At 41.5% G+C, this 23,889-nt stretch overlaps 1 protein-coding gene across 9 annotated transcripts in view; it reads left to right on the forward strand.

Moving 5' to 3' along the window:
* cacna1g (calcium channel, voltage-dependent, T type, alpha 1G subunit) overlaps positions 1 to 23,889 on the forward strand; it is a 353,368-nt gene that overhangs the window by 192,708 nt on the left and 136,771 nt on the right. For all 9 annotated transcript variants that reach the window (XM_085415758.1, XM_085415761.1, XM_085415759.1 and 6 more), the window contains exons 6-10: positions 11,692 to 11,851; positions 15,642 to 15,936; positions 16,456 to 16,548; positions 17,005 to 17,872; positions 19,326 to 19,726. In XM_085415758.1, the coding sequence (XP_085271884.1) occupies positions 11,692 to 11,851; positions 15,642 to 15,936; positions 16,456 to 16,548; positions 17,005 to 17,872; positions 19,326 to 19,726 (1,817 nt within the window). The remainder of the gene's footprint in view (positions 1 to 11,691; positions 11,852 to 15,641; positions 15,937 to 16,455; positions 16,549 to 17,004; positions 17,873 to 19,325; positions 19,727 to 23,889) is intronic.

Here is a 23,889-nt window from a genome sequence, read left to right on the forward strand (position 1 = left end):
GATGATTACAAAAGTTCAGTTCTAAGCCCGTTCTCTTCATCGGGTTTCATTTTTTTCCACATGGACTCTGGCTATGAGTCTCATGACTCACTTACACAGAGGATTATTTTCATTTTGGGGACATGCAATCATCTCTGTCTGGAGTCGCTTACAGCGAGCTTGTTGCCGTCCACTCGGAGCAAATAAGAAGAGACGCAGGTGTATGCTGCCCCTCGACTCAGAAAGCCCATTAGTTCACAGTACACAGATTACAAAGCTGGCTGGGCCGGAGCTGGACCTGGACAGCAGAGCAGAGGAAGCAGACCTAATCTGCCTGCTAACAGATGGCTCCCCCGATCACACGCAGCAACCCGCCTGCCAGCCGTGTTGGAATGGATTGGCTGCCCACGGCGAGGTTGGAGAGGGCACACAGGCGGAGGAGGAGATGATTGTTATTGAATATGAAATGTCGATCACTTGGAATGAGCACACTGTAGAGGTTGGGAGAGGCTTGGTGGATTGATTGTCTTACCTCGGACATAAACAGAGGTTCTTCTTAAGAGATTCATGCTCGCGTCTGTCACTGTTTAACAAGTTACTCTCATGAATGGCTCTGATCCAGACGATGTATTGTTTAATGCCCTGATTTATACTCCTCTCACAATAGCACTCTGCAAAACAAACTGTTGCCACTTCAAATACTTTATGTCGTCTTACTTCTGGCTAAATTGCTTCCTAACTGCCATCACGCCTGTTCCAAATACCAATCGCTCAAAGCTGACTTCTTTAATGTTCAGCCATTACAGGCGTACCAGCTCTGAGACTCTTCTGGTTTTGATCATACTCCGGACATATTTAGACTATATTTTAAAAAAAGAAAGAAAGAGAGAAAAGAAAAACCCTTCACATACCGTACTTGAATAACATTAATATGTTTGCCGATGACTACAGCAATTCTAAGATGGTTAATGTGATGAATGTGTTGTAATGTGTTGCACTCTCACTGTATGTGAGAACCCAAAGTGCCCGAAGCTGCGGTTCCCTTCGTGACCACTTGAGGCTAGCTCTGAAAACAAGTCCCCAAATGTAATTTTCAAAGATACAGATAAAGTTTTCTTCATTTAAGTTGATTTTTTTTGTTACTGAAAATTGAGAACACATGCTTTCTAACTAGGTGCCAAAACATTGACTTCAAAATGCAGTGTTTAGAAACCAGTGACATCATGATGGTATGTCCTTCTTCTATGAACAGTCTTTTTGTCTTTTGGTGGTTTTTTCTCTCCAATTGAAATAACCGAGTTCACGTAGCTCTTTCATAACTCCAAGACAACATTTAGTTTCTTGGAAATAATGAGCCTCACTGTGAATGCAGCACAAGCATGTACAATTATACAATAGATTATATGAATATGCAAAAAGCAAAATAACAAACAAACAAAAGCACTGCTATATATTACATATTTAATCTATCATAACTGGTACTGCACGGGGTTCTGACAAATATAGCCACTTTATAGCTGGATGAATGCTTGGTTAGTAACGTCTATGTATCTTGTCATGTTAGCAATAACTGATTGATTAAAACTCACTACTAGACTAGTTTTGTTTCCACTCATTGAAGTTATTGACCCTTTTTAGCTAATATCACCTATCAGTCTCAGTGCAAAATGTTCAGTTGTAACTACATTACCTTTTCATACCTGTCCTGCTATGATGGGAACTGTATGGACTTCTAAAAAGATGATTACATAAACTCTGCTAGAACAGGACAACACCATTTGGACAACCTACCTGCAAATCTGCAGGACAATGTAATTTGAAGTAGTTAAGTAAATAATTGTAACAATGTTTTTATTTGTGTGCGCATGTGTGTGCTTTACAAACATATTTCCACATGATGACTCTAAATGTAAATGAGGGCATTTCAAAATGAACATATTAAATTTTTGTTTTTAACATTATTGATATTTATCTTCCAGCATTTTTCAATGTTGTAACCATTATACTTTCACACATTTATCCACTTCACAGAATCCCACGAAGGTCTGTTAAAATAATGATGATAACAAGTCTTGTGGGTGTGTAAGTCTGAGCTGTGTCAGTTATAGAAATCTCAGATGCAGATGTGTAGTACTGCTGCTCTGAATCACAGCATATGAAGCCCGTCATTGTCTGGACACTAATCCCAGCTGCTGTTGCTAACTCAGGCACAGCTAAGCAGCATCCTCACAGCTCAGCACATTACTCTCTGAGAGCGATCACATGAAGGAGTCGCTGCTTAATGTGCACTGTGTGTGTGTGTGTGTGTGTGTGTGTCTGCAATGACCAAACACAGGGAAACACGGGGTAGATTTACCTTTTGACTCGGGTCTCTCAGAGCGTATGGGCCCTCACACCTCTGAATGAATCCGTATATTTTCAGGCAGTTCAGGCAGTCGTGATGAAGGTGTCTCCCACCAAAGGGCAAGTGGCTACAAATGGCCACAGGCAGTGAGTCATGCCTTCATTTTTACATAACTCCCTGCACTGGATCGCTTCCCTTGAATCATGACAGGATGTTTCTCTTGTAAACAGCCCTGCAGAGCCGTATTTAATAACTTGCACGATGAGTGGAGCATCGCAGATAATTTCTTTATGCCTCTCATCTTGCGCCGTGATGGTAAATGCTATTTATGCTGCTACCGCGTCCAGTGTGTAATGTGGCAGCTATTACACAAACGGAACCGTGCTTTTCAAGTACCATTCAAGTTTCCAGGCTTTCTCTGCTGTCACTTTTCAATTTTAGCTGGATTTCACAGCTCCTGGATTTTTCTCCAGTGTCTGCGAAACACGCAAGTTATCCTGCAAATGTTCAGCACTGTCACTCATTCTCTTGTGCCTTACCTTTGCTCCTCTCCTCCCTTCATTTCTCCCCCTGCCTCTCTTGACGGGCTGTGGCTCATTTTGTTCTCCAGATCTGAGAAAGTCCGCAAACTCCTTCTTGGATTTCCTCCCATCTGTCAACACGGGAAAAAAAATAAAATCTGTCAGTGTGCACCCGATTAAACAAAAAAAAACTGAAACGAAAAACAAACTCAGAGCTGAAGATATGAAAAGTTTCTGATGCAGTTTGCTGTGTCAGTCTCAGATGGCGCAGTCGTCTAAACATGAAAAGGATGAAATTTCGCCAACTTTAAAACAGGAATGGTAAATGCATGCACTTTCACTCCAGACCAGAGGAGATTTTAGTGGATATGGACACAAGCAAAGACTTTACTGTGTATTCTGACAGTGGATCTCCTCCAAATCACACTTTAAAGTATTCCTGATATATGTATATTTAAAAAAAGAACCATGAAGATGTCAAGGGAAACCCACTTTGATTCACTAGTTTGTTTTTCATTTCATCTCATATTCCCATTTTTTTTTTTTTGCTCCTAACACATCTGATGGGATTTTAACTTGGAAATTGCTCATTTTTTCTGATTACCCTTTAATATTTTGAAGTAGAGCCCAACTGATTTCTCAGCAGAGAAATATTCTAACTTTCTCAATATTATAACTTAATGTTAGCTGTTTGCCAATATACTGGTATCCACATTCATCACAGCTAATAAAGACAAATTTAAAAAGTAAAGCAGAGATGGAAGAAACACCCTTCAATCATGCTGTAAGTGTTGATGTTGACTAGTTTATCTGCTAGAGGAAAGTTTGGAAGTTTTGGAACGGCACAAACATAACAACCAGATCCGAGCAGGCAGAGTGTAAACAAGTAATGTGTTGTCTTGTAAACTGCATTGTCGTAGTATGTTATTAAGGACCCATAAATAACATCACATGATAGAACTGACAACCTGTCCAGGGTGTATCCCGCCTCTCACCCTCTGGTAGCTGGGATAGACTCCTGACAGCCTTCTCATCTCACTCGTCCGGTTCAGATTAAAACATTTAGGTTTCAGGATCTTTACAAGTATTTCAAGCGAGCAGAGAAATTTGGAGAGTTCTTTGTGTTATTGCTGGGTTTTTACCTCACAATATAAAGCGCCTTGAGGCAACTGTTGTTGTTGTTTGGCGCTGTATAGATAAAATTTGAAATCAACTAACTGAATTATTTTGCTTTGATTTTTTTTTATCTGTATGGTCAGTTCTTAATGGTAAAACACTGCAGTTTTTTAAAGAAGGGAGATTCTTACATACCTAAAATTCACTATGAAAATATCACTGGCCCAAATTTTAAATGAGTTTGCTGAAATGTTGACATTTTATTAATTCATTACTTAAAGAACAAGATGGTTCATCATCCTGAAATGTCCTGAAAACTGGCACTAGTCTTTAAAAATTATAAAATGTTCTTACATTCATATATTTGGGGTTTTAAATACTTTTAGCATTGTAGACCAAAATAATGCTATTTTAATTTCTATGCACATTTAGATCACACAATGCAGCTGCATCCATGCCGTTTTGGATCAGACAACACTATAATCCACAGTCCAATTTACAAGGTGGCAATAATGTGCCAAAACTGATATAAAGCCAGCAGGACGCTATGCTGCTACCAGGAGGCTGAGTCAAATCCAAAATAAAATATTTGTGGTCATACGCAGGTGGCAAGTCAGTTTAGACAACAAGGCACGTGTGAAAACGAATACATGACAAAACCAAAGCACAATGCACAGGAAAAAAGGAAGATTATGTACAATTTGAATGAGGTATGGAAACTTTGGCTAGAAATGAATATTCTGATAATGACAAAGGGAAACTACAGCATTGTATACTTGAGAGAGTAAATAACTGATGGGATGCTGGTGTGGCCTGAAATTGAGGCAACATTAAAAAAGCACAAAGTGGAATCAAGGATTTGCAAAAAAACACAAAGTGATTAAACACAAAACTGTAATGGGAAATCTATCGTATCTATCTATCTATCTATCTATCTATCTACCTACCTACCTACCTACCTTGGTACAATTTCATTCAAAATGATACCAAAATGTTTTAAAAGTCTTTGTTACGTCCCCCCCCCCCACCATGGCGGAGGCAAAGGTAGGAAGGAGACAGCAACATTGGACAACCACAATCAATGAAGGAGGAAGACCACATAGCAGTTAGGTATCAGGCAGAATTTAATGGTTGGACAGTCAATCTTAACAACAGAGAAAAGGTGGGGGGGAGGAGGACTGGGCGGTTGATCCAAATCAAAGAAAGTAATAAAACAAAAAGAGGTCGGTAGCTTCCAGGGCCTAGCCTAACTGAAAGAAAAATGCAAAACAAAAGGCCTACCTAGCTACTCGATAAAAGTCAGTGAAAACATACAAGGGTGGCATCAACCGCATAACCTAGTGTGACTAACAGAGTAAAATCTACAACCAGTGTATAGGGTACCCCGGCTTACCTGTCCAGCCTCCCACCACACACAACATAAAGATGCCTGTTCGCAAATGTTTGTCAAAGCAGAAGCCAGCAGCCCCCAGCTGGCCAGGGAGCGGCTCATTTGTAGTGTTCCTTGGAGTGTGATTGGCCAACTGGGCCCAGTCCAGCCAATAGACACCTGCCAATCAACTTCGAACTGGCCAAACAGAGGAGGCCTGACGCCTGAAAGATGAATAGAACACAAAACAGAGCACAAAAGCAAAGCCACACCCCTTGGCACGTAACACTCTCACCCTTCAAAAACCAAACTTAGGGTTTGGTAACCTCTCTAAACAGCACGGGAGAGTGCGTCTGCTACAATGTTTTCTGAACCTTTTTTGTGATGGATTGTGAGGGTATAATTCTGAATAATCAGTGACCAACGCATAAGCCGCTGGTTGTGATTATACATCTTGGAGAGGAAAACTAAAGGGTTGTGATCTGTGAATTACTTCAGTGTAAATTAGTGGGCAAAGCTCAGGAGGTAGTAGCTTCACTTTCGCTAGAGCAAAGCATGAAATACGACGTGTTGAAGGAAACAATTGTACGTGCCTACGAACTGGTACCTGAGGCCTACAGACAGAAATTTAGGAACCATAAGAAGTCCAGCAGTCAAACATATGTGGAGTTTGCACATGAAAAAGGGGCTCTTTTTGATAAATGGTGCGCTGCTAACGGAGTTGGGGATGAGTATGACTCGCTGCGTGAGTTAATGCTACTGGAGGATTTTAAAAATTCATTACCTGAGAGGCTCATAATGTTCTTAAACGAACAGAAGGTGACGTCAATGTCCAAAGCAGCTGTGTTGGCCGATGAGTTTGTGTTAACTCATAAGAATGTTTTTACCCCTGTTTCCCATCCAGATAGGCCCACAGCCTTGCGCTCAGCACGGCTTGAGTCTAGTTGCTCTGCTGCGAGGCCAGTGAGGCCAGTGAGGGTGCCCTCGCCTCCCCACGGTGAGCGTGAATGCTTTTATTGCCACAAGAGGGGTCATCTCATCGCAGAATGTCAGGCATTAAAGCGTAAACAGCAACTATCCTCGCAACCAAAAGGGGTGAGATTGATTAAAGCCACAGAGACTGGGAGGGTATTTCAACCAAACACTAACCACCCTGACTCCTGTTTCAAACCATTCATTCTAGAGGGAGTGGTTTCGCTGACTGGGAATCCAAATGATCAACAACCAGTAAAAATACTGAGAGATACAGGGGCCTCTCAGTCCATCATTAGAGAAAACGTCTTACCGTTTTCTGAGGAGTCATTTTGCCAGTCCAGTGTTATTGTCCAGGGAGTAGAACTCGGATTTGTATCTGCCCCTTTGCACACTATTCACATTCAGTCTTCATTAGTCAGCGGAGTTGTTAAAGTGGCTATTCGTTCTGCGTTGCCCATACCAGGCATTGACTTCATCCTAGGTAATGACCTTGCTGGAGGCAAGGTCATACCCATTCCTGAAGTGTTAGACAGACCCGAGCTGAGCGGGGATTCTGACTCAGCCCAAGACCAGCCTGCCATCTTTCCAGCTTGTGTAGTTACGAGGGCCCAGACAAAAAAGTATGGTCCTGACTTGGCCGATTCCTTCATGAAGTCAGATCCCGTTGGTGACGTGATTAACTTTACCTCTGGATCTAAGGTTCAGGCCACAGTTCCACCTGCCGACAAAAAACAACCAGTTCTGGATTTGCCAGTCTCCCGAGAGGAGTTCATTATTGCACAGAAAAATGATATAACCCTGTCCAAGTGTCATTCCTCCACTCTCAGTCAACAGGATGCCAAAGGGAAAAAGCTGGCTTACTTCTCTGACAAAGGTCTTCTGATGCGCAGATGGACAAGTGAGGTCTCGGAAGACGCTGACTGGTCTGCAGTATATCAGGTGGTGGTACCTACTGCTTATCGTACCCAGGTACTGTCCTTAGCACATGACCATCCATGGTCAGGACATTTGGGGGTTAATAAAACATACACCAGAATTCTGAAACATTTCTTCTGGCCCGGACTGAAATCTGATGTTGTGCAATACTGCCGTACTTGCCATGCATGCCAAATGACCGGCAAGCCAAACCAAGTAATCCCCCCCGCTCCTCTCTATCCTATCCCAGTAATAGAGGAGCCATTTCAAAAAGTGATTGTTGACTGTGTGGGGCCTCTACCTAAAGCTAAAACTGGAAACCAGTTCCTGTTGACGATCATGTGCGTTTTGACCAGGTTTCCCGAGGCAATCCCACTACGGAGAATAACAGCTCAGATTGTTGTCAAAGCACTGTTGAGATTCTTTTCAACCTTTGGTCTGCCTAAGGTTGTGCAAACAGACCAAGGCACTAACTTTAAGTCTAGAGTGTTTGCCCAAGCCCTGAAAACATTAGGCATTGAACACATAACCTCGAGTTCTTACCATCCTGAAAGTCAGGGGGCACTAGAGAGGTTTCATCAGACTTTGAAGTCTATGTTAAGGAAACACTGTTATAGTTCCCAACGGGACTGGGATGAAAGTGTTCCACTTGTTTTATTTGCCTGTCGGGAAGCAACCCAAGAATCTCTGGGATTTAGTCCCAGTAAGCTTGTGTTTGGGCGTGAGATGAGGGGTCCTTTGAAGGTTTTTAAAGAGAGGCTGGCTACACCGGTTGACAACACCAAAAGCCTTCCAGAGTACGTCAAGACACTGAATGACAGGTTGAAGAGGGCTTATTCCTTAACCAGGAACGTATTAGCCACGTCACAAGCGAAAATGAAGAGACACTTTGATCAGCGGGCTGTTGACCGTTCATTTCTGCCAGGTGACAGAGTGCTCCTTCTCCTTCCGGTGCCCGGCTCCTCTCTCTCCGTTAGGTTCTCTGGTCTTTATGTTGTCGAGAGAAAACTCAGCAAGACTAACTACATTATTCAGACCCCGGATCGCAGACGTCCCACTCGGGTGTGTCATGTCAACATGATGAAGCTGTACAACTCTCGTGAACCTTCAGCTGTGCCATCTGTGGTCCAAGAGCAAGTGGTTACGTCTCCGATGGCTTCGGTGACCAAGGTGGAGATTACTCCAGAGGAAGATGGGTTGGTGTTACGAGGTGCTGAGCCTCAAAGTGCTCGACTAGGTAATTCTGTGATATTGTCAACCCTAACACAATACCTGTCCCACCTTCCTGCTGAACAGAGCAATGATATTATAACACTCATATCGGGATTCCCATCTCTGTTCAGTGATATCCCGTCTCAAACCACTGTCATAAAACATGATGTGGTGCTCACTAACCCTACACCAAGCAAACAGCGCGCTTATCGGGTTAGTCCTGCAAAGAGGGAAATCATAAAACAGGAAGTTGAGTATCTTCTTCAGAATGGATTTGCAGCGCCAAGCTCCAGCTCTTGGAGTTCACCATGTCTCTTAGACACTAAGTCAGATGGAAGCCCAAGATTCTGTACAGACTTCCGAAAGGTGAACTCTGTCACTGTACCCGATGCACATCCCTTACCCCTTATCGATGACTGCATTGATGAAATAGGGCCTGCAAAATACATCACTAAACTCGATATGTTAAAAGGGTATTGGCAAGTGCCTTTGACACAGCAAGCATCTGAGATTTCAGCTTTTGTCACCCCTGACCACTTCCTGCAGTATACGGTTATGCCTTTTGGCATGTGCAATGCCCCTGCAACGTTTCAGAGACTGGTTAACAAAGTGTTGGGAAACATCCCTAACTGCCGAGCATACTTAGATGACATTGTTGTGTATAGCAGTGACTGGTCCACCCACATAGCTACATTAAAAGAAGTCTTCATTAGCCTAGACAGTGCGTCTCTCACTTTGAACCTTGCCAAATGTGATTTCGCTAGAGGCAGTGTCCTCTACCTTGGCCAGCAAGTTGGTCTAGGGCAAGTGCGCCCTGCAGATGCCAAAGTCATTGCGATTAGGGAGTTCCCCCAACCAACCACCAGGAGAGAACTGCGGCGGTTCCTTGGGATGATAGGATATTACCGACGGTTTTGTAAAAATTTCTCTTCTGTTGCTGCCCCTCTCACTGATTTAACCAGCCCCTCAAAGCCGTTTATTTGGTCTGGGAGTCTTAAAATGGTCTGGGAGTCTTAAAATTAGCATGTTTTTACAGGGTGTCTGTAAGTAAACAAATTGTAACATTTTCTTTTATCAAATCCGCACCTGCCCTTTTGAAAGCATCCCCCAAATAAACTAATGAGCTCAGTGCCTTGGTTTCTTTTAATGGGACCAGATAACCCTTTGATTTCATATATCTCGTTTTCCCACCCTCTGCCTATTTGGTGCCCTTTCCATTGACTCAGTGTCCTTCCCTTCTGCCCTCTGTTCCTCAGTGCCATCAAATGAGTTCTGCCATTGCAATGGCAGGCTTCGATTCGGCCTATCCAATTACCCAGAAAACCCCTGATCAGGAAAATGATCCTCATTATTAACGCCTGACTCAAAAACACAGCCAGAGAAGGAGAGAGAGAGACAGAGAGATGGGCAGGCAGAGGTGGAACTAAAGACACAGAGGGGAAAAGGGGAAACCAAAGCAGTGTGATGGAGAATAGAGATTACACATTGGCAAAAACAAGAGAGAACTGAACAAGGTTAGGTAAGATAGATTAACAGATGGTTGGATAGTATACAGCTAGTGAGAAAATCAATGTGAAAATCAAATCAAAATCTGAGGGACAGAGCCAGAGTTAGCAGAGGGAGTGTGTAGGCGGTAGGAAGTGTGTGTGTTGTCAGAAACATGAGGGAACACTGTCCAGAGCAGACAGATTTAGAGATGTACTGTATGAAAGGCAATAAAGCAGGTCTTTTACTGTGGCTTTAATTCAGAACAAACTGTAGGAGTCCTGCTGGTACTTTCACAGACTGCTAACTACTTCCGCTTGACTCAGTACCATTGTGTCTTCTCCAAATATATTTTTAAACATTATTTTAAAAGGGTGTTGCTAAGCACACCAACACAGTGAAATGACAGGTTTCTAGTAACTACTAAGCATTTATGCCGTCCGGGGCTCTGACTGGGATGTCACTTTGGATTTTTGCTACACCAGTGTCATCGTGGACAGTTATAGCACTTACAGTACTTTTCAGCAGCAGAAACTTTGACATATTTCACTGATGATCAATACATGCTGTTGGTTTGCACCACTTCTAAATAGCATCTCGCTAAATTTGGAAAGACATTGTCACTGTCACATTGGCAATCTGGTGTTGGACCAATTAGGGCTTACTGTAGTGTGTATACACTATATATTAGTGTCTATAATGCCTAGTTAGTGTTTTATTAACAATCATCGGATACTACTGTGAACAGACGTTGTGTTCGAGTTGTACTGTGGGCCATGTAGTGATTAGATTCTGTCAAAAAAGCAAACATAAACAATGTGTGGAATAAAAAGGCAGTAGCTAGCTATGTGTCAAACTGCATGATGTTAATTTTGTTGAGCATAGAGTCAGTTCAGGCAGAACAAGATCAATCTGGCTCTGCTGATACCTTTCTATGGAAACTCTAACAAGAGTTATTGGCTGCTTTAGCTTGCCCAACATTGCTGTACATCTGCAAGCCTCTTTGCAACCCACCTCCATCCCAGTTCTTTATGTTTTTCACATCAAAAATGTGGAAAAAGCCTAAAAACTAAAACAAAAGCTATCGGTCCTGTCAGTGCAACATGCCATTTATAAGTCATTATTAGCAGTGCTTTATATATTAAAAAAATGGATGGGCAAAATTAAATTCTGCTATACATGGCGGTCTACAGTTGTTCATTTCAATTTCCTGAAAACCTTTTTACTGGTGAAAAATTTCATCCTGAGAAACTGACACACTGAATCATTTCTGTTTGTCAAGGGCCCCATATTGTTTACGAGTGACCCACAGCACTGTACTTCGTCTCCTAAAATGAATGACCGTGTTTTGACAGTCCTTTAATAAGCCCTGTTTTGGTAGTATAAAACATAAAGCGCAGAGCGGCTATATTTACTAGATTATGACATGTAACAGGCTGTTATTTCTGTGATTCATCATTTTTGTTTCATTTTCATTAAACTGAAAAAAGCTACTTCGGCGTCTGCTGGAAAGTGTGTCATTTCATCAGATGAATAAAACACAAAATTTTGCACTTGTCCCTGCAGGTCTGTTAAAACAGGATTTATGCAGCATTTAGTGTGAATGGTACTTGTTTGACTAGGATATATGCAGCGATGAAAAACGTTCTGCAGTGCCTCTTTAACTGAAAGTGCTTGGATTCTCCATTCAAACAGACCTGATCCACACAATGCAGCTATATGGATCTACTGTGTGCTGCACAGATGTTTGACCTTTGCTTTGTCTCTTCTCTCAGGTATGCGTATCCTTGTGACCCTGCTGCTGGACACCTTGCCTATGCTGGGTAATGTACTGCTGCTGTGCTTCTTCGTCTTCTTCATATTTGGCATAGTGGGTGTCCAGCTGTGGTCTGGCCTGCTCAGAAACCGCTGCTTCGTCGAAGACAACTTCTCCTTGTGAGTACCATGCTTTCCATCTCTACTGTACTCATGTATGCATTGTCTATATTCAATTCAGTTCTATTTAATTCAGTTAAATTTCATTTATATAGCACAAAATCACAACAACGGTTCTCTCAAGGTGTTCGACACATTTGGTGCTTTCTTGTCCAAATTCCATTCAATGCAATTGTATTTATATAGTGCCAAATCACAGCAACAGTCGCTTAAAGGCATTTTGTGTTGTTAAGGAAAAGACTCTACAGTAATGCAGAGAAAACCAACAATCAAACAATTCCTGTATAGAGAACAATACCACAACCTGCATTAGATTTTACTTTACCTTCAGTGCCAAATAAGCCCTTTTAGCTAGCTAAAAATGGTAATGATATATCCTCCTTCTACAGGCTGAAAATTGTTCAACTACATGCAAAGATGAGACTATAGTGAGTGTAACTAATTGACTGCTAGTAGACTTTATGCAGCCACACTTGCATTAGCACAATTAAGAATTTAAACCACCAACTCTTATTATGCAAATGTCACAGTAGTAGTACAATTAATTGTTAAAAAATGAATAGTTTTGACCCAGACAAATAGCCAAGCTTTCTATTAAATCTTTAATAGACAGATCTCATTTTTCAATCTGCAAAATTAACATCAATAGACACTAAAATATTTAATATGAATATTTTAAATTGATCGAAACAAATCGTAAACGATACAGATTAATAATCAGTTATTTACAGGTTAATAATGGATATTTATACTCAACAAGAAAGAGCTATCAGTCGTCAGTATTCCCAACCTCTTATCTGTCTAGATTTGTAGAGAATGGAAGAAATGAGGTGAGTGTTGCTGATTTAAACCCTGTGGTTCATGTTAACCACTTTCTCTCAATAATTTAAAGGTCCACAAGCTGGAAGGATTTTTTTATGTATTTATTATTTTTCTTGAAAAGTGATGCTATTGCTGCAGCATAATTCTGCAGGAGATCGAAGTCAATCTGGGGAGTGAACTTTGACTGAGCACCCTAAACTACGTCAAAAGGTCTGTGATCACAGAGTCTCATCACATTGATGAATGGGATAGACAAGCCTGGGAATAATGAGAAAGACGTCATGTGAACCAGGCATATAGAACATGGAAACCAATGACTTATTCATATTCCCTGTATCTTCCTGCCCTCATCGTTCCCTCTCGATGTATAACTCCTCACAGCTATAATTGAAGTTCATGCATAATGGCTTTGCTATGCAGGCATTTTTTCCCTCTGTCTCTTTCTCGTTTTCTCATCATCATTGTCAATTTTTAGACATTCCTCTTGTACCTTGAAAATCATTATCATTGCAATAGAAAAATGGCACCTAAGCCGAGTCATTTTTTTAATGTCCAAAGTCATAAACATAACTGTTTTAATGCTTGCATCCATTTCTCTTGAACGCATATCACTGATACATATTTTAGTGCTTCGGCACAGGCTGTTAGCTTGGTTGACAGTAACTCTTTATTAGTATGATCGAGACTATTGAAGTGGACCCATGCGTCATGTCAGGGTGTGATAAATTGACCGAACAACATACTGAGCTCATCAGAGCAATAAGTGCTCCTGTAGATCATCCCAAAGTGGGAAACAGATTTTAAGAATATATAAATAAGAGAGTGTGGATAAGTGGATATGTAGTCACACAAAACATATGATGCTACAGTGCAATTAATAAAACTGAATGTGTGTTGACAGATGAGCCAGATACTACAGAGTCACCAGACACACACCAGTTATTCCAGACAGGCGAGTGTTCTGCAACAGATATGCCAAGATGTGTTATAGCAGGCAAATTCTCTTGTATATCCAACTCATCCAGTGCACACTGGGTTCTCCCTGGGTATTTGGCCCTGGATATTTCAAACACAATTAAAGCTAGCTTCACTGATTATTTACTCCAATCTGTTTGCATGAGTGTTAATCAGTGGAATCAGCTGCTGTAGTGTTTGCATGGATTTAAAACCTGCAGACTTTGGGATTTTGAAGTTGATCCACTTAAAATTGTGCTGGGTTTATAATAAAGTCCAAAAGGAACACCATTAGGAAAATTAGAAATGTCCCGCCAATTATGACAATAAATGCAGGCTGCAGTTGAATACATGTGAAAAAGACTATTTCCTGAGGAAAGACATCTCTGGACTTTTTTTTTTCTTGGAAACATTCAAGGTCACATATTTAACCTGAGATATTTCGTCAGGCTGTTTTGCAACATGCAGCTGCTCAAATTTATGCATTACTTTTAAGATGATAATTCTTTCGGAATCATTTATAATTTATATATATCTTATTTGCCTCACTTTTTGAGGTCCAGTCATTTAGTATGAGATTTTCTAACTTTTGAAAGAAGAAAAAAAACATGGTTTTACTCTTATTAATAAAAATAGTTGCATTTTTGACTAAAATATGTGATTCTTTCTAATTGCAGTACTTTTGTAGTATTGTTTCTACAACCCTATATGTCTGTCTATTTTATATATGATCGACCTGTCTTATCTTTTATTAGATTTAGTGTTAAGTTCAGATAAATGAATAATATTGGGTAACTTTAACATTCATGTAGACGCTGATGCTGACAGCCTTGACACAGATTCATTAAATTATTACACTTTATTGGGTTTTTTCAGAGTGAATATAACCCAACTCAGAGTGTAATTTAAACACATAATTGTAATTTAATTACACTGCACTGGGAAATACATTTAAATACAGTAGATAATACAATAGTCTTTCTGAAAGTGCTGTAACTGAGTTTATGGAAGCAATTCCTCCAGTGTTATTATCCTCAATGCTGTGTGCCAACACTTCTAAATTTGGACAAAACTGGGGTTATTGTACTCGGCCCTCTTAGAAACATGGCATCTGACCAGGTACTTACTCTCGATGGCATTACTTTAGCCTTCAGTAAACTTGAGGAAATCTGTTATGTTTGAGCAGGATATGTCCTTCAGTGCGCATGTTAAACAACTATGTAGGACTTCCTTTATTCATTTGCACATATATTTTAATCTAAAAAGAAATCTAGTTTCAGAGTGATGCTGAAAGACTAGTTGATGGATTTATCACTTTTAGGATGGACTATTGTAATTCATTATTATCGGGTCATTCTAAAGTCTCTCTAAGAACCATTTTGCTGATTCAGAATGCTGCAGTAAGAGTATTAACAGTGAGAGTAAAGGGTATATTCTGCCCATATTAGGAACATGGGCATCACTGACTCCCTGTTAAATCCAGAACAGACTTTGAAATCCTTCTCCTCATATACAAGGATTTGAATAATCAAGCCCCGTTGTATTTTAAAAATCTAATAGTACCATAACATCCAAATTTGACACATCACTCTCAAATTGTAGGGTTTCTTGTGGTTTGCTTATTTATAGTTTATAGTTAGGGCTGGATCAGATGTACATATCCTAGTTATGCTGCAAAGCCTGAATGCTTCTCATCACTGTTTCTTTTTCACTCAGCTCTTTTTGCTCTCCATATACTTATAAATCACTATTGCATATAGAAGTTTAACCAACATTAGTGATTATTAAAATATGCTCTCTTGTCTTTCCCTTCATTCCCAACTGGTTGCACCAGATAGCTGCAGCTCCCTGACCCTGATTCTGGATTATTTAATTGCTGGGGTTTTGTTGGGGTCTGTCTGATGTTGCGGGGTCTTTTGGCCAACTCACTGCCATTTTAATTTAGTCCTGATTTTTCTGTGAGTTAATGCAATCTGAAGTCCATACTAATATTTCCCCTTCTTCCTCATGCAAGCCCTCTGTCTTTGGAGCTGGGAAAGTACTACCACACTGAAAACGACGACGAGAACCCCTTCATCTGCTCTCAACCCCGAGACAACGGCATGAGGGACTGTAGCTCGATTCCCAAGCTGTATGAGGAGGGGGGCCTGGAGTGCACCCTGGATATTGACTCTTATAACAGCACTGACAACACCACCTGCGTCAACTGGAACCAGTATTATACCAACTGCTCTGCTGGTCTGATCAACCCCTTCAAGGGAGCCATCAACTTTGATAACATCTGCTATGCTTGGATCGCCATCTTTCAGGTAGGACAAATGGTCGGATTTGAAGATACCAAAATAGTTTTTCTGCAGTGGCAACATACAGTACGATTTGGCCCATGCACAATCCTGTAATCCAAAATGGAGATGAAGAGGGAGAAATGGAGCCTAATTACCCCTGGGCTAGTCTATCAGAGAAAGAGGGCTTAGAGGATTAGCAGGTCACCAACATCGCACAATCAGACTGCAGCTTATTTTTTCCACACCATTTCTTTGCTATCTTCACATCATCTGAATAACATTTTGTTAGAGTATTCAGTCATAGTTGTCTTGCTGGGGGACGGGTATTTTTAGAGAGCCAGACTGAAGATGTTCAGCCTGCATGGGGTAAAACAAACAACATAAATGTTGGAGGATTACTCTTATGCTGAGTCCTGGTTTTTATAGCACTGGGAAATATGTCCTCTTTCAATTTCTATTTTTAAATTCCATTCTTTATTTGGTTTCTTCTTTCAATTTTTTTTTTATGTTTGTATGTACTTAACTCCTGGTGTTCATTTTTAGGTGATTACCCTGGAAGGCTGGGTGGACATCATGTACTTTGTGATGGATGCTCACTCCTTCTACAACTTCATCTACTTCATCCTGCTCATCATTGTAAGTATATCTGCACACGACTGAAGAAGAGGGTCAACTGGGGGTGTGAGCATCCACCGATCATGTGTGAATGTAGGCTGTACACAAGATGGACATAAGTACTGTGATATGACCCAATGGTTTAAGCCTCAATATTAAAATTTTTGCAGCTGCTAGCATATTTGGACAAGAGGGTGGGGTGCTAAGATATTAGCTAATGGTTACCAAGCTTGGTAATCTCTATCCACAAACTGTACAAGTGTAGACAGATGCTAAGTAACATAGTATGTAACATAACTGAAAAAGCCCCAACAGCATAACATTAAGTAGAGGTCCAGCTGAATTATTCAGATTAGCAGAGCTAATTGCTAATGCTAACAACTACCTGGGTCAACACATCTTTCAAACAACGTTCTCTCTGTAGTCTTCATTCTTCAGACCTCAGTAACAATATCATCTCTCTTTCTTTCCCCTTAGATTGGCTCGTTCTTCATGATCAACCTGTGCCTGGTGGTCATTGCCACTCAGTTCTCAGAGACCAAGCAGAGGGAGAGCCAGCTGATGAAGGAACAACGAGTGCGCTTCATGTCCAACGCCAGCACTCTGGCATCCCTATCCGAGCCAGGCTCCTGCTATGACGAGCTCCTCAAGTACTTGGTTCACATCATCCGCAAGGGGGCCAAGCAAGTGGCCCATATCTGCAGGCTCTTGGCCCGTCGTGCTGGGCTCCACATTGCTGCCTCGCCCCCAGCCACAGATATCCAACGCAGCCACAGCCAGAGGAGAAGGAGAAAGACCTCCAGGCAGGGGTCTGTGTCAGTTCACCACATAATGCATCATCATCACCAGCACCACCACCACTACCATCTAGGGAATGGTAGTGTGAGGGGAGGAGGGAGCACCAGATGTTTGGACAGTAGGGAGGCAGAAGGTGGGGCTCATAACAACAACGGGGGAACTCTCATAGCAAACACTGGAAGTGGGCATCTTGCCGTGGCGCTACCCTCTTCAGTGACAGCAGCAACTTCTGATATGAACGTTGCGATTTTGTCCAGTCCTGCTGCTGATTCATCCTCAGTTTGCAGCATTTTCAACACCAACTCTGGATTTGCTCCAGGCTTCTTCTCCTTGGCTCCGGCTCCCAAGTCCAGGGCCATTAAGAGGAACTCTGTGCCCTTTGCTGCTCCAGGGCCTAAGAACTACCCCACCCTTCAAGCTCGGGCTCTCGCCGAGTCTAGAAGAGGGAGCATTGCAGCTAGCACCCTGACGAACATCAACCTTAATATTCCACCAATGCCCCAGGACAGAAGGCCATCGAGTCTGGTAGACCCGCTCAGTCCAACAGGTAGACACACAATGAGGCAGCAGATGCAGATACATTTTTGTGTGTTAGCTGAGCTGAATAGGAGAAAAAAATAGAATATCCACAGGTTTAGATTTACTTGAGTGAGCTACCCTGATATATGACTGGCTGACCAAGTACAAGTGATTAGATTTGATATGATTTAATTTTCCAATTAATTTACTCGTGGATAATCTTCTCACTCTTATTTTGACAGTTTAGTTACTGCTAACTGCTTAACCCAGGTGCTTCATGTGTTTTCCCTACAACCTGGCTCACTGGACAGGTTGCTATTGTGGCGGTCCGTGATGCCACTCAGCTGATATCCACAGAGAGTTGATATGATCCCAAGGTCTCACACGGTTGAACTAAACCATCATGTTTTGCAGCTGGTAAATGGTTGCCCTTCTGCTCTGCACCCTCTGAGTTCGGCATGGCTGCACACAAACCAGTTGTCGACGTGCAGGTTGTATTTAGAGAGGCCATCCTGTTTGCAGTGGTCCTCCAGACCAGAACAAAGTCTACAATTGCCAGCTGTAGGCCATGATAGTGAAGTTGGAGTATGTCTGGCTATGGATAAGATCCCTTTTGGGGTAGCAGCTGAACGATTTGGAGGACAACAGTAACCTGGCCGGGGAGCCAGCTGGCAGAGAAAACATGAAAGGCCAGGACTAGCAAGCAAGTGAACAAAATAAGAGTCAGGGAATGGTCCAGCAGTAAATCGATCACAGATGACATTGTTTTCTCAGACAGATAGAAAGAATTCAAAATATGCTAAAATTAATCATCACATACTGTAGTTGGGGTGCCATTCATATACCTGGAAAGCCTGCCCGAGAAGACTCTTTGTGTGGGAAACACTGCTATCTCATTTACTCAGCCCATGCTAATTTCCATATTGGTGTTGAAGGAAATGATGTAACACACCAGTGGTTGTGTTCCTTTAACTGCAATCATGTATTTGGCGCTGTGCAGTATTGATTTGTTCTGACTAAGCCTCGAGCTACAACACTGTCCAGAAAGAGATTTTTGCTCTTTTCATGACAAGCAGATAGAGTGCTAATTAGAGTCAATAAATGTTAATGCCTCATGTCCAGCCAACTTTTTTTGCCTCTTGGTCAACTTTTAAAAAATGTCTTAGGCCAAACAAAAGTCAGTTAAGGTCTCTTCGGGTTGTACAGGTGGTGGAAAAAGGCTGGCTAGCGGCCAGAGAATCTGTAGAGACGAGGCATTAGTCATACAACAGACACACTGCCCATCACCGTCAAACACACTTTTCCTGATACACACGCAACTGTCTAAAAATGCTCCCATTCACAACCGATCTCTTTCATTGGATCTGACAATTTGTCCAAACCACTTCATTTAAGTAATTTATCAAAATCATGCTGATTCCACCGCAGTACCCTTCTCTCTGCCTCAGCTTCTCCATCTGACCTTTTTTACTCCATTGCAGCCCAGCTCTCCTGCCAGCTGTCAGCCCGTGACCTCAGCACCACCAGCAGCGCCATGGACACGGCCGCTTTGACACTAGACCCTGAGAGCTGCCCCTACTGCGCCAAGGCCCTGGCCAACGAATCGGAGGGCGGGACCGAGGGCAACGAGACACCTGGAGACTCAGACAGTGATGGGGTATACGAGTTCACTCAGGACCTCCACCACAGGGACAGAAGAGACAGCCGGCAGCCCAAAAAGAAGCACCAGAGGCTGGGGAAAACGGCCGCCAAGGTTGTTCACTTCTGGAGGTTGGTGTGCGACACTTTCCGGAAGATCGTGGACAGCAAGTACTTTGGCCGAGGGATTATGATTGCGATTCTGATCAATACTCTGAGCATGGGAATCGAGTACCATGAGCAGGTTAGTTAATGTGTTTTTCTCTTCAACAAAAGGATGTGCAGTTGCTGTGCTGTGATATTCAAATGCCTTGAAAAATTTCTCTGTGGAAATGTGAAGTATCCTGATGCATATAGTCACGCAGATAGAGAACGATTGTAGGAAAGTATTAGTTTGACTTGTACATCCTCTGTGTGTGCGTGTGTCATTCTGTGCGATTTTGCAAGCAACACCGCTCCCACAGGCCCAACTGGAATTCCTGATGTCTCTCTCTGGTCTCATTTGTTTACATGAGCATAATTACAGCCATGTGAGAGAGAAAACGGAAAGAGACAGAGTGAGAGAGGGAGGAAAGTAAAGGGGTGATTTAACGGGTAGGGAAGGCCCAGCAACATCTGACGTCAGATGTTCTCACTCTTTCCCTCTCAATCTGCTGTTTGGTTGTTTTTATCCCTGCGCTGCTGTCTCTTTGACCCAATTCACACCTGATATTCACATGCAACATGCGCTAGCGATAGCTAGTCTGGATTACGAATAATGGATGCTAATGTAAGGTGTAAATACATCCAACATGCTCGGAAGACCACATCTGGATATGGTCTGACATTCAGTATGATCAGATGTTGCCCAGGTGTGAATCCAGTCTGTTTTAAGTTTCTGTGAGGAAAAACAAAGGATATCTGCTGAACGCAATGAGTGGTCACACTGAGCTTAGTCATTCTTTAAGCTTATTCTTAAGCTGTCTGTTAATTAAGTTACAGTCAATCTTTTCATTGTCAAATATGCAGCACATAAAGTGCTTTGTCACAGCTCCAACCAACTGTGTGTATTTATATTAATGCAGTTGTACTGCAGACTTTTATTGGCATTGATACTGTTGTGTCTATTAGTAATGATGTAACTGATCCTCTTTTTCTGTGTCAGTATAACATTTGATCTTTTGCAGATGATTTCTCTGAGTGGAGTCTATTGATTTCTGTTGAGGTTACAGAGTTTAAAAGAGGTATCAGGAAAATGCTCATACTGGTTCTTTGTACTGGCCCAGTGCATCCTGAAAGTATTCACAGAGCCTCACTTGTTCCACATTTTGTCATGCTGCAGTCTTATTCCAAAATGGATTCAGCTCATTTTTCACCTCAAATTTCCCATAATGACAAAGCAAAAAATTATATTAAAAATATATAACATGTACTTAAAGTATTCACAGCCTTTGCTGTGACACTCAAAAGTGAGCTCAGGTGCATCCTGTTTCCACTGATCATCTGTCAGATGTTTCTACAACTTGATTGGCGTCCACCTATGGTAAAGTCAGTTGATTGGTTATGATTTGGTAAAGCACACACCTGTCTATATAAGATCCCATTGTTGACCAAGCCATGAAGTCCAAGGAATTGTCCGTTAGACCTCTGAGACAGGATAGTAACGAGGCACGGATCTGGGAAAGGGTACAGAAAAATTTCTGCACCATTGGCAGTCCAAATGAGCGCAGTGGCCTCCATCATCAGTTAAATGGAAGAAGTTTGGAACCACCAGGAGTCTTCCAGGAGCTGACCACCCAGCCAATCTAAGCAATTGAAGTAGAAGGGCCTTAGTCAGGGAGGTGACCAAGAACCCAATGGTCACTCTCACAGAGCTCCAGTGTTGCTCCGTGGAGAGAAAAGAACCTTACAGTGCAACAACCATTTCTGCACTACTCTACCTGCGTGGTTAAATCCCTTGAGTTAGCTGCCCTTTTTCTACTTAAATGAGTTATTGTTAAGTGGCTTAACAAACAAAATAGCATTTCACTAGCTGGGCCCACGTCCTCATTTTAGGTTTGACAGCGTTTTAGTAGGTAAAGGTGAATGCTTGGACATGAATTGAGCTGCGGTTTGGAGAAGGCTTCGAAGGGGACTGGCGACGGCTCCTGGGCCTGGCAGATCCCCATGTACTAAATAGGAGTGAAGAAGTTAAAGAATTGAGAACAAGGAGGGAGGGAGGGTGGGGCACGTAAACGAGAATGAACAGTTTGCAGAACTGGGGGGAACCTATATAGATGACAACCGGAAGGAGCGCGTTTGGAGGCGTGGTCCCGCTCCTGAAATTCCAATACATAATACATAATCTCCAATTAAAGCAAAATATAAAGACATGAGAGGTTGCTCAAGACTTCTATCATCTATGTTTTGATATTTTTTGCCTTACCAAAGCTTTACTAATAAACACATTTTATCCACCTAATATTAAAGTTCATTAAAAAAGAAATTTAATTAAAATACAAAAACACAAAGTGTTGCATACACTGAGTACAGCTTTATTATTTTCATAGACATACACACACACACAAACTGTACTCTTTATATATGAGAGAAAAAAACACCTTCTGTACAAACTGGTTTCTGATCATTTGCATGACTAAATATTATGCCAGTAATTTGCATTGCTTTCACTACAGTTTCTCTAGTGTTGAGAATTTAAACTCCTGCTATAATTAGAAGTAATTTCCAGGGTCAACAACTGTGTCATGTTTATTTTCCAAGCAAATTCCCTCAAAATTAAAGATTGGTAGCTTCATGAATCTCATTAAACATCTGTTTCCATTCTTCTTCAGTTATTTTTGTTGCCAACTCCATACAGGCACTGAATACATTTCAAAAGGTATTTGGCAAAGCAAAATGCTAGTCCTGGATATTAGTTGCATTAGCGTTCATGATTTACAATTCAATTTCTACTAAAATGGGAAAAAAAGTTGTCTTGTGGTGTCTTATTTCCTCCTCTGATGTTCTCATGAGTATTTTTTTTATAGAGGACATAAAGAAGTTTGCCAAGTGCAGCTTTCAGGTTTGGGGTATGTATTGTGTTTGAGGCTATTGTGTTGGGTTATGTTTTTGGCACGTGCGGTTTTGGTGTAAAGTTATATAACACTAGGGACACAAGTACTGTGTGTGTGGGTGTGTAGTAGGAGATTGAAGCCTAGCCAGGTTTTAGGGGGTTACTTTCGGTCACTGACCCAGTGCCTATAAACATATCCAGATGTCAGAGACACACACACACACGCAGGAAGTTTTATAGCTTTCTAGTTTCTACTTTCCCTTCATCGTTTTTTTTCCTCCTGACTTTTCCTCTCGTGCTCTTGCTCATAGCTTTTTTTTTCTAATTCTGGTTGTACTGCTTCCTCTTTTCTTCCTCCTCTGTAGACCTATTAGCCTCCATCAACCTCTTTTTGCTTTTTCACTTTTTGCTCGCTTTTGTTCACCTCCACCTCTTTTATTTCCTTTCTTCTCTGTTCTGCGTCAGCCTCTCCCCTGCCTTTTTTTGTCCTCTTCAACCTTTTCACTTCTTTCTCAAGTGCTCTTTTCTAGTTTGGGTAACATGGATCCCTCCAGTCTCCAGACAGGCAGCTGAAGACTTTAGTGAGACGCTTCATTGATTGTAAGCCCATCGACATCCAATAGCCACAAAGATCACTAAGCCTCCTTTTCCTCTGTAACTCTGTCCATATGGAGGAGAGGCTGCCTTTCAATTTCCATACATCCTCCAGCCAAGTTTCTTCCTGGAGTTTTGAGTGTGTACCTCATGCTGCCATTTTTCCTGTTAAAACTAGTTTGACGGGCAGAAAGTCTCCTGAATTTTCACCTAGTGCACTTAGTACTGCGTAAGTTCATATTTTGTCTATTACATTTTGGAGGAAGATGAAGCATTTTCATGAGGTTGAACAAATCAATCTGTAGTGCAAAAGTTAAAAGACAATATTTCTGATTATTTAATTTCTCGTCATGTGGAGGCAGTTAAACAAAATCATAAATATCCTCATCAAATGTTGCTGGTTTGTCTAAACTGCAATAAACACCTTCAGATTATATCCTGTAACAACTCTGGAGTCAGCATGATGTGCAATTTATTAGAAAGTAAAAAAATAAAGTGTTTTAAGTTAATTTAAAACATATCCACACTGAAATGTTTCATTTCATTTAGAAACATCCTGTCTCGGAGTGATGCTGAAACATTAGTTTATGCATTTATTACCTTTAGGCTGGACTTTTGGATTTCATTATTACCGGGTTGTCCCAGAAACTATTTCTCTACTTTTAAGGTTAGCCTTCAAATTTTGTTTTTGATAAAGCTTATAGGTAGGGCTGGATGAGGTGACCTTAAATCTTCCCTCTGTAGGTTAGATGTCCAATGATGCAATGAGTGTTTGTTCTTCA

The sequence above is a fragment of the Rhamphochromis longiceps genome, linkage group LG8 (assembly GCF_057381845.1).
Source record: "Rhamphochromis longiceps isolate RC_006_pf linkage group LG8, R_longiceps_female_GT1.1, whole genome shotgun sequence".
NCBI classification, from domain to species: Eukaryota; Metazoa; Chordata; class Actinopteri; order Cichliformes; family Cichlidae; genus Rhamphochromis; species Rhamphochromis longiceps.